This window comes from Mastigoproctus giganteus, chromosome 7 (genome assembly GCF_048544385.1).
Source record: "Mastigoproctus giganteus isolate SK-2022 chromosome 7, ASM4854438v1, whole genome shotgun sequence".
Taxonomy (NCBI): Eukaryota; Metazoa; Arthropoda; class Arachnida; order Uropygi; family Thelyphonidae; genus Mastigoproctus; species Mastigoproctus giganteus.
In genome coordinates, this window is record NC_143581.1 from 19042598 (window position 1) to 19054707 (window position 12110).

At 41.3% G+C, this 12110-nt stretch overlaps 1 protein-coding gene across 2 annotated transcripts in view; it reads left to right on the forward strand.

Moving 5' to 3' along the window:
* Positions 1–11745, forward strand: part of LOC150082610 (thyrotropin-releasing hormone receptor-like) — a 62511-nt gene extending 50766 nt beyond the window's left edge. Inside the window, exon 2 of one of the 2 annotated variants that reach the window (XR_016547195.1) lies at positions 11177–11303. Coding sequence is in view for 1 of the 2 variants with exons in the window: in XM_090377545.1 (XP_090233671.1) it covers positions 11177–11530 (354 nt within the window). In the remaining variant the exon portion in view is untranslated. Of the gene's footprint in view, positions 1–11176 lie in introns of both variants that reach the window. The other variant, XM_090377545.1, reaches the window with a different exon arrangement.
* Positions 11746–12110: the final 365 nt, after the last annotated feature.

Genomic DNA, 12110 nt, shown 5'->3' on the forward strand with positions numbered 1-12110 from the left:
TGTTAGAATCTACCACAGTTTTTGTTTTGTTATTTTTTCTCCCGAAACTGTGGTTTACGCATAAATTAATTCTCGATTTCTCCAAAGGACAGAATGAGATTTGCTCACACGGCATACATCACTGTACTTAATAACATCAGAGGAAGTGGAAACGATTATTCCAACTTGGGAGCAAAGATTTCTTTTTGTAACTGCAGTTCGGAATTCTCACTTACCCACAACACGCGAGGAATGCAGCTTATAAGTTTGTTATCAAAACGCTCTCCGGGGTATGCCACATTCCACTAATATTGTACATCTCTCCCAGGAGAGTTTTCAACTGGTGGTAGAGTTGCAATAAAGGAAAAAAGCAAAATTAAGGCAACTGGATGGAAGGTTATCATTCCTACTGATGGGCAACATAAAGTTCTTTTACTTATTACTTTGATGGGGCACACCACTATATAAATTCCGAGGTGAGTTTCAGGAGAGGGCACTGCTAACAGCTGTTTGAGAGATATATTCTTTCCCTTATCGAGTATATTACACAAAAAAATTGGACCAGTTTTGATGAAAAATGTGATATAAAAAATGAACATTTGCCACTACATCGTGAACACTAATTAAAATTTTATTATACCGAAGTTTTCAGAATTTTCAAAAAGTTTCAAATTTTTAATCATATCTGGCGATGAGAATTTTCAAAAGATATCAATTCATTCAATTCGGCCCTGGAGGTACTGTACAAGGCTCACGGGGTAGAATTTTTCCCAACGTAGTCTCCGCTTGTTAACAGGAGTGACTGCTTCTACAGGGATGGGAAACACTTAAACAGGGGCTGCAAGGATATTTTCTGACTCTACCAGGCACCGTTAGATGGGTCGAAAAACGGATAACTTGAGGGCGATACACAGATTAACTAGAGTCGTAGGTAGAAGTGAAAGTGAAACACTTTTGCACTGGTTCTATTGAAAAGCAAGCAAGCAGCAGCTTGGAAAGCAAGATGTTGAGGACCTCAAGCACTGCTGTGGGTCATCATGGAACAAGTAAATACATAGGCTATGTTATGGTAACTGAGAGTAAGAACAGGTACATGTACAGTATAACGTAAACTTGATGACGTAATATATGTTACTGCATTTAGGTATCTATTAGTTCAGTGTAGTATTTTCAGATTAAGTTGAATTTAAACGGAAATCATGCCTTGGACTAGAGCAACAAAGCAACAGGCTCAAGCTAGCTGGAGTACTGTGACTCGGGGAAGAACTGAAGGGGATTGTTCTCCTACAAATCACGGCCTTACGAACTATGCTACTTGTGCTATCTTTGTGGGTTAAACGGGACACAATACAACCAAAACGGATGTCTTCAATAGAGTGTGAATGTGTTCGGTGCAAGGAGTGTGAGGAATTTAGGCGGGACCTCGGCGTTCTGATGGGTGTTTAGGAGAGCCTGAAGAACAGGGTGACGCTCTCGAAGGAATTAAAATGGGGACTCGTCTAGCTCTCAGCTGCCGATCTGCGCGGGTGGCACAGTGGTATCGTCACCGTCCTCCCCACACCGGGTGGAAAAGGCCCGGTTTCGAATCCCGTCGATAACGCGAGGAACTTTAATTGACTTTTTTCACTCAGTGGCTGAGTTAGTCGGTCTCAGGCGTAGATAGGAAGGTTTTCCTCCCAGAAACTGGGATTTTGCGTCCAGCAAAACAGTACACAGCAGGGCAGATGAATTTCATTATTCGGGTGGCCTAAAAATAATAGTTGAGTTTAGTTTGGTTAGCTCTCATCTGCCCGACTCAACCCCAGAGCCCTCACTTGTACATCATGCAAAACAGCGGTAATCCTCAAAGAACGGCTTGGTCCCACAGGAGGTAGTTATTGTCCGTGACTCTACTACTGTCGGGGAAATGGGAAATATTAGGAAAACGTTACGAGTTAAGGATTGAATTTGAAGGTGTCTGCAGTCTTGCCCAGGCATAATAGGAGGGAGGGAGGTTGTGCATTTTCAGGGCCTTGTCAATCAATTTGGCCCTGGAAAAGCTGTGCAAAGGCTAGAACTTTGTTTTGAGCATGGTCAGTGCTCGTTACTAGGAGGTACTATTTTTACACTTAAATAGCAAAGTTGCGAAAATATTCGCTGATGCTATCGAGGCAGGGTTAGGTGGGTAGGGAGACTAATAATTTGGGAAGGCAGGCACAGGTGTAAGTAATTCTTGCACTGCTGTTGAAACGTGTAGCAGTGTAGAACGCAATGTGTCAGGTTTCAAGCCCTGCTGTAGGTCATCATGGAACAAGAATATACACGAGCTGTGCTAGAATAACTAAAAGTAAGAACAGGTGCATGTGTACTTGTACGTATACAAATGCTAGGAGCATAGTAAATAAATTCGATGAAATGGAAGTGCTGGTCAAGTCATCCAATGCTGATATTGTGGAGATATCGGAGACGTGGTATCACGCGGATATAAGGGATCCTGCATTTGAATATGGAGAGTGCAATGTGTACAGAAAGGATAGACAGGAAAGGAGCGGAGGGGTTATGCTCTTCGTTAACAATCATAATAAATCTAAGGCCCAGTCGACATTGGTGGCCAGTACAGAATTGAATCAGTTTGTTGTGAGCGTGATGAGGATAACAGACAAACGCTGCTGTGATTAGAATCCTCGAGCTACTTATTTATCACATTTGAAACCCTACAATTCCACTATCGTGCCATGTAGTACAAGTTACGTGATAGGCTGTCCATGTCAAATCACCGATACAAAAGCTGTAAGAATATTAAGTCGCAACTTACAAAATATCTAGCTAAATTTAAAATTGAACTAATTAAAATAACCATGACTGTTAAACTGCGTACTTTTTGAAGACAATTTAATATGTTAAGTTGAAAAACGGAAAAAAAACTTTCCAGAAAACGTACCCGCAATAATCAAAATTCTTCCTCTGAACCGGTTGTAGCTTCGAACCAGAATGTAATAAATTGACGTTGTTGTAGTAAGATTTTAGGAGCATCAGTGACTAATGCCATATTGCGCTATGTATCTGTAAATTGTGTTAGTTCTGAGGTCAGTTTTCTGTTTGCTGGACGAAAAAACCAATTTTCCTGGAGAAGAAACATGCTACCATCGCCTGAAACTGACTAACTCAGCCACGTTGTGAAAAAAGTCCCATGAAAATTCCTTATATCATCGACAGGGCTCGAACTCAGGCCTTTTCCACCCGGTGTGGGAACGATGGCCATCCTCGGGGCCAGTGGCATTGCGGCAAGACGAACTCGGGCAACACGAACTTTGGGCCAATGGCACCGCGGAACAGACGCACATGGGGAAGGATTACCTCAGTACAGTAACGTGCACCGGTTACAGTACCGCCTTCCAGTATCTAGAGTTGGGTTCGTCCATCCAAGATACCAAAAACTATTATTTTTAGGCCACCCGAATAATGAAATTCATCTGCCGTGCTGTGTATCTTATGTCTGTTAATTGCGTGTGTTCTATGATCGATTTCTCTGCTTTGCTGGGCGAAAAAACCCAGTTTCTGAGGGGGCGAAACCTTGCTATCTACGCCTGAGACCGACTAACCCAGCCGCGTAGTGAAAAAGCCCATTAAAGTTCCTCGCGTCATCGACGGGATTCGAACCCGGGCCTTTTCCATCCGGTGTGGGGAGGACGGTGACGATACCACTGTGCTACACGCGCAGACCATCCAAGATACCGCCTGCCCAGACGAGAACACTTCGACCACCATATCGATCCCTTTTAGTGATGTTTGCGGGGTGATACCGTGTGCCAACCTCTTGCCAGATTAGCTGACATCCAGAATCGCTGCTGAGACTGAATCTACTCTCATCAATAAAGAGTACCTTAAGTGAAGATTTTGTGGTTGTAACCTTTAAAAGTAGTGTCCTTAAGTTTTGCACACCAGTGTATAAGAAAGATTGGATATCACCAGGGTGTGCATCATAACCTCAAAGACATCAAGCATACTACATAAAGGAAGAGATGGGGGGGTTGCTCTGGAGATTAAACATGGACTCCACCACTTCAAGCCGCCAATAATCAGTGGTGGTATTTCACATTATTTGATGAAAGTCATCTACCATCAAGTATTACCTGTTACCACACCATACCTCTGTGTGGTGTGGGCGCAACACTTAGATCCCTGCTTTCGTTGGTTCGCACATGAGTGGTCACGTCCAGTGTACTAGGTGCCGTATTTCAAGACTTGCACATGGCGCTTATATCCACCTTACTAACACTCCCACCGTCGTCAGGGTGCAAGCAGAGGATTTCGCTTTCACAGAGCCACTGGACTCTGCCGAAATTAGGTCCACTTGACTTGTGTGTCACTCTAATATCAGTTCCATCAACGTTTTATACTTCAGGTAGCAAGCACAGCTTGACATACCTGAGGAAATGTCCGTGACAGCCTCAGGGATCGATTGTTGGAACAAACGTCCACCTTTTGTTGTGGAAGTGAGTAGTTTGATTAAATTCAAGGAAGAACTAGATAAATTTTTGGAGGGGCTGGACAAGTGACGTGATTTTTTTTTGGCTGAAGATTCATATGCTTTTCTTACATCATTTTACACTAATAATACTAATACTTAACTAATGGATTTGTAGTTAAACAAGAGGAGAAAGTTAAATATCTTCTCACAACATTATACTACTTCAATGATATAAGAATTATATGTTGGAGTTACTTTTCATAAGCAACTCCAACATAAAGTGATGAACCGTCTGTCCCTCATTTCTGAAAATTGCTTGTATGTTGAGTTGCCGATTTGTGGGGTGAACAACCGTAGTTTGCATTGGTATTAATCAAGCTAAATAGATAGAAGGAAGTCAGGCTTATCCAATATCAGCCTTAAAAAATAAACAAATATATACAGTATCACTATGCATCTAACCCTTCCTTAAATTTACATAAACCTTCCAATTCTAGTAGATTAGGTGGTAATTTAACTGCATGAGTGTTTGTAAACTAATAGCTGAATTTAACTCGGTTTTTCATCCTGATTTCACAAATGTTATTCTGTTGTTTTTTTTCTGAAACGTAACTGTTTTGTGAATAAGGAGAATGTGGCAGAACCTCAGCACTTATAGCAGTGATCACTGCCTGCACAATGTTAGCCGTATGGGGCGTGGCATTGTCTTGATGGAGAAACCACTTCACACCAGAAAGTTTTGTCACACCGGAATATAGCTAAGGCAGGAAGGTTCCTGCTTCGGCTATGTTTCTACCTCCAATCGATCACCCAAGAAAAGCTAAAATAAGGTACAGCAGCGATCACCAGGAAGGCTACTCCCTAGTATCCGTTCATACCACGAGGAGGCGGGCCACAGCAATACGCATACAATCAAATGAAAGTGACAAGCCAGAATCTGTAAGACAAAATATCTTACAAATATATTTCTCTTCGCAAGAAAAGTGAGTGAGAGTAAAGTACTTAAAGAATAAAGAAAACATCATTATGGAAATTTCCATTAGTGGGATTAGGCTTGGCGGTAGGGCACTTAAGGAATATGGTAAACACGATTTTGTTACATGCAGAAGTAGATTAAAATTGAAAGCTTCCCGAAATAAGACAGTACTGGAACAAACATGATTGGATATACCACAGACCCGGCAAATGCTTGCAATACAGAAAAGAAGCGACTGCTGACGCATTTGCAGCACGTGTGGCAGAACCGTTGGTCCGCGTCTACAAAGGGAGAAGTAACGAAAAAATTCATACCGCACGTAGACAGAATGTATCCCAATTCCGGCTCCCCCTGGTTTTCCCCATGGCTAAATGCAGCCTTCTCGCTGACGGGGCACGGATCAATAAAGGCCAAACTTACAGCGCTTGGGATTATTGAAGATGGAGCATGCACCTGCGGCGAAGAAGAATCATGGAAACACTTGATGTACGAATGCACATTATACGAAGACCTAAGATGTACACTTATTACGAAAATCATGTACCTGCCTAAAAACCGGGAACACCAACACCTTGAATCCGAGGATGAATACAAAGCCTTCAGCAAATATGCACAAAAAGTAGTTCCAAGAAGTAGACAGCGAGCGGTCCCATAAAACCACACAGAACGCGCTACCAGCTCACGGACAGACACAGTCAAGTAAAAGAGATAGAATCATGGAGCTGACTGAAGCTGGTACCTGATGACGCAGGGAACCACAAAGCAGAACTACAAACCCAAGGACCAAGGATTAAAGTGAACCCACCTCGTCGACAAAACACCAATGAACTGAAAGGACAAAGGTCTCATGAGCGACCACAAAACTGACCCTCCCTGAACTATATCTGAGTTCTGACCTCCACCCACTCTCAAGTGACAACCAGATGAGGGGAAGGGCACCATCATGAGGACAAAGAACCTCCCAGGCGTCACCTACCACAATACGTCCACACAGATGATGATGACTTCACCTACAAATGGATGAGACCGCGTCTCAAGTGCAACCAAAGCCTATACTACCCTGACCACACCGGACAGGAATCTGGTCCCATGAGAGACTCCCAAATTCTGGTGACCCGGATAGGAATAACATGACGGCAAAAGAGAGAAGCAGCGTTGCTGTATGGCCAAATTGGCCTTCCTGACTGCACTCTCTTGTGTGGTCCTATCTTTCCCCTCCCCCTGGCGGGGGGGAGAAAACAGTTTCTGCAGTCTATTCCCTCCCCGCTGCCTCCCCCATTCTTCGCCTGGTGAGGCATGGGCCTGCCTAACTGACAATCTGGGGACTCCTCTATTGTCCCCATACTTCTGCCTTTCACCCCCAAGCCTTCAGTTCTTCCCCCACTGTATCTATACGCCAACACATGTCCCACACTGTAAAACTCTAACAATGTCTAAATTAAACTAACTTTTAGGCTTTACAGAACCTAGGGTTTACCCCTACGATGCTTGCTTTTTTTTTTTAAAAAAACCTAGTCACTGAAATCCCAGGAAACTAGGCGGCAGGGCCTGCCAGAGTAAAAATTTCAAACTACTGTATACCTCGTCTGCCTCCACGAGGCCAAGTTGGGGCAATGTTGGGCCCTAGCAGGGGTCTAGCGGCTAAATGACCAGAAGAACAACGATACAAAACACTACACTTACAAAATCCATAACACTTTTAAATCTCTGGCCTTTGCAGTAAACTGTTACACCCACAATGAAAGCAACGCGGGGATGGGGGAACCCCTGGTACCGTCAGACACGAATACACCTTACACTTAGTACTGGAAGAACTGTATGGCAGACTTCAACTAAGGAGAGAGACTTCATCGCACTCCGTGGAAGGAATCGGCACAAAGAAACCCGACCATGAAAGGGAAGGAATGTAAGTCCTTTGAACTGTGTTCTATTGGAAAGGGTGCTTAGATTAAGTTGTAGTTTATTTTAGAATCTACAACTTTAGAATCTTCAAGAAGCTCAAAATTTCTTAGGTCTTGGTGAATCAGAATGCTTCCACTCACTCGATTGTTGTTTTGTGTCTGGATCATGAAAAATCCAAGTTTCGTAACAAGTCACTATCGATTTAAGAAGTTTTAACCCTGTGTTTCAAAATGATCAATCATTTTGCTGCCGGTCTGTTTTCTTCCAATCGTGCAGTCTGGTTGCAGATGTTCATATGCTTGCCATCAGCATGATGGAGCATGACTGTGAATCAGTGGTGGTCTCCTCATCCCAGCTCATTGGGCGGATCATTCCTGCGACACCCTCACTACGGCGGTGTGGCGTGAATTCGAACTCCCTCAGGCCTTTCCCGTTCGCCATTGCCCGGTCTTCGTACAGACGAAACGACCGTGCCGTCGCTATATATGCTGTGCTGGCCGGTGACGTCACTCCTAGGTGCTGGGAGATGCATCCACTCGTGTACACAGGGATGGCCATAATGTTTTGGCTCATGATTGTCTATTCATAACACGCTTTCTTTTTTGATACTGACTTTCCATCAACTTAGTGGTCATCCAATTTGATCTAGATCAGGATGTGGTGAAAGTAGTCTGCGTTAAACGCCAAGGTAACTAAATCCTCGAGGTTTCGGCATATTATATGTGTAATAGTGTCTATTCTTCAGTCGGTTTGCCTGTTTTCTGCACCAAAAGCCCGAGTTTCGAAAATAAAGCTATGCAGCCTGCACCTGACACACTAGAAATTTCAAATAATGCAATTATAATTTCTCTTGAAAAAGAAATTATCCTTGACAACAATTATTTCTTTAGAATTGTTCCTTAATAGAAAATCTCAAATAAAAAAGTAAGAGTAAACACCAGAATATTATTCTCCCGCGTTACATCTTTAACACGTTGTTGTTATAGTAGGGTTCCAGGATCATCAGCTACTAAGGCCATATTGCTCCGTGTATATTGTGTGTAAATTGTATGTCCTGAGGTCGATTTTCTATTTCCTGGACGAAAAACTCGAGTTTCCGGGAGGAAAAACCACGCTTCCCTCGCCTGAGACCGACTAACCCAGCCATTTTATGATAAAGACCCATTAAAGTTCCTGACGTGATAGACGGGACTCGAACTCGAGTCTTTTCCACCCCGTGTGGGGAGGACGGCGATTCTACCAACTGTGATACCCAAGAAGGCTCTTTAATATGTTGGTATAAGAAGTGGTACAACTACTCAATCAAGGAATACTTCTGCTGTGGAATGTCCATTCATAGTTGACTATAGTCTTAGCATTTAGTATGCATGTAAGAGTTTTTTCATATTTGTATTCTTTGTAACTGTAACAGTCCCAAGTACCGGAAATTCGGGTTTTTCATCCAGAAAACTTTAATTGCAGACACAACATACTACACTTCTTAACACACGCCCTTAAAACATGCTATTATAGTAGTATCGCTCATCTATTAAATAAATGACATATAAATGACATATATAAATGACACAACTAACTCCTTGTGAAGGTAAAGTTTGATGTATTGTGAGCAATAAGACCATTGCATTAACTAGGGACTTACGTTGCCCATCCAGCTTCACACAATCCAATCATCCAACCCCTTTCAAAGTCCACCAACTGTGCATAACGTCTTCTTACGTGTTATAAAGGCATTGAACACTCATCCTGTTGTTTGGTCTCCTATTGTGATGTCTCTATCCAGGACACTGACAGACGTTATTGGACATTCTACTGCACCAATCAGCTTAGCATGCTGCCCTCGTTGGTAGGATTGCCGTCCTCCCCACACCGGGTGTAAAAGACCTGAGTTCGAGTTCGTCGATGACGAGAGGAATTTTTATGGGTCTTTCTTACAATGTGGCTGAGTTAATCGGTCTCAGGCTGGAAGAGCATGGTTTTTTTCTCCCGGAAACTCGCAATAGTGTAACTTCTCATAATTACACAAAAGCTGCAAAGCAATGTTTGCCCTAGGACGTCAGCAGACAAAGTTCAGGATAAGTAAGAATTCAAATTTTAATGCAATTCCTGAAGTACTCTTCCGATGAATAATTAAACTCTCCTACGCGATCAGAATGATAATATATCGGACCCAAAAATTTAAAACAAGCGATCGAAAGCCACCAAAATTTACAAAAAAACTCAACCTCCTCCAGCCTGAAACATCAAAACCCGTTAAGTACATTGGAATTCATTTTGACATCAACTTTATGCCCGGATTTTATGCTCCTATGACACACAATACAGCTGTATGTATTCGTAATTTCATGGAAAAATAAGCTGGTGGTGTTTGATGACATCCCTTTGTTGAAGTTATGCGCTCTCAAGGGCTGCTTTATCTTGAATTATGCATGTATGGAATCCTTAATACATGCACATAACCACCTTGGTACGTGTTCAGAGCATCGTGAGTACCAGGAATAAACTTGATTAGGACGGTGAACTGTAGGAGAAACTAAGCGATATCCACAGTAAAATTCTTGAACGAAAGAAAAAGGTTCACACAGACTCATCAATCCAAATTTAAACCTACAATCCATATTTACACTTATCGGAATTTTATCAGCATTTGTAATTTGTCATGAGAGCCTTGCAGAATCAGCTAACTTCCATCATACATCATAATAATTCATAATTTCATAATAACAGCGTAATCTGTACTGATCCTTGGTCTTTGACTTTGATTAATTACGTATCATATGGTATAAATAAAACCTGATGTAACATTTAAAGGGGCCTACACTCCACTCCAAATAAATGGAGGTACAGTTATAATAAGAAATAATATATCAAAATATACTGAATTTATCTCCTGTATTAACTTGATGGTAAATTTGAGAGTTACAGGAATCCTCCGAGACATTACTCGTAAAATTGGCACACATAACCATGGACGTAAATTATTCAGACTATCGTTAGATACTGATGTATGTGAGTATTATAAACTTATATGTAACAAAATCAGTGATGGTGCAGGGTAGGCAAAAGCTCAGTACCAGAAATCACTAGCAAAGAGGGCCAAAAATGGAGAAAAAGAGTTCTTTTGATATGTGAATACGAAAAGGGGACTGAATCAGATAGGTCCCTTACTTGATAGTCATAGAAAGCTCAACAGAAGGCCATCGGGGGTAGCACAGTTGGTAGAATCAACATTAAATTAGTCGGCTTCAGGTGAGGGTTGCATAGTTTTCACTCCTGGAAACTCGTGTTTTCATTCAGCAAACACCAAACTGACCAACGAATACAGATATAATATACTGACGCTTCGTAGCCTTAGTTTCTTTGGTGCTTAACACACAAGTAACCAATGTAGCAAGTGGAGCCCTTCGGGGATTAGCTCTAGGGCCATTCCTGTTTCTAATCTTCTTTAAGACATTGATGAACTACCACGAAATTCAAAAACCTTTTCCCTACGATTTTACATTCAACACCTACAGGTTCGCTGGTTGTAGGGTTTAGGGGCATCAGCAACTTAGGCCATATTGCGTGGTATATAATAAATCTCTGGTTGATTCCGGTTTGCTGGATGAAAAACCAGAGATTTAAGAAGAAAAACCATGCTACCCTCCCCTGAGACCGACTCAGCCACGTTGTGAAAAGGCCCATAAAAATTCCTCCTGTAATCGATGGGATTTGAACTCAGGTGTTTTCCACTCCGTGTGGGTAAACAAAGAGTATGTTTGTGTAGATTTATTTGATGAGCTTAATATTATTATTAGAAATAATGAAGCTTGAAATCCATGACAAAAGAGGAATTGGACAAATATTGATTAAATGTATTATTCTTTTTATAGGTTGTCAAGATGCTGGTTGTAGTGGTGGCTGTCTTCGCTACATTGTGGCTTCCATATAGGGTACTTCTTGTGTACAACTCTCTGGCCAAAGAACGTTACATGGAACTGTGGTATCTCATGTTCTGTAAAACGATGATCTTTATCAACAGTGCCATCAATCCAATCCTCTACAATGCCATGTCTATTAAGTTCCGACGTGCCTTCAAAAGAATGCTGTCTTGTCACAAAAAGGACTCTAGATCCAGGGGCCCATACATCAGCGTAGCAGGTTCCATGCGTAGAAACCAAACCATGGCTACCCAAGTATCACACATGACTTCCTGTAAAATGGAACAGTTACAACAGCTGATATGAATCATTGAAATCCATTTGTCCAAATCAATCCTTACGATTTTATTTGCTTTTAAGAATCTCATGCATGCCTTGTGATGTTGTGTTCTATTTATAACCACGTGACAAGATCTATCTAATATTTCGAATAGATGTAAAACAAATATCAAACGTATAAAAAAATTTTGATGGGGAAACTGGACTCAACTAAAACCAAAACAAGGGTCCTATCAGGCGTCACTCCCCTAATTAAAATTTGATTTTCGATATTCCATGGTTAAATAAAAAAAAAAAGGTGTAATATTTATATACTGTGAACTCATTACGTCTTTATCCATTAATTAAAATACAAAATTCTATGTTCTATAAACCATCTTTGTCAATACTGTGTGTAATAAATTCACTATGATATATGTATTGTACAAAAAAAAAAAAAATGTCTGCTGTTTATTTTATTTCATAAATAATATTAGTTTATTTTGCATTTAATTTAGAAATTGCTGCCAATGTACTAAACAATATCAAGATTTGGCAAATTGCCAACCTTCCAATTCCACTAAATAGACATAAACAGTAGAAATCATCCAAACAATGTCGAGATTTA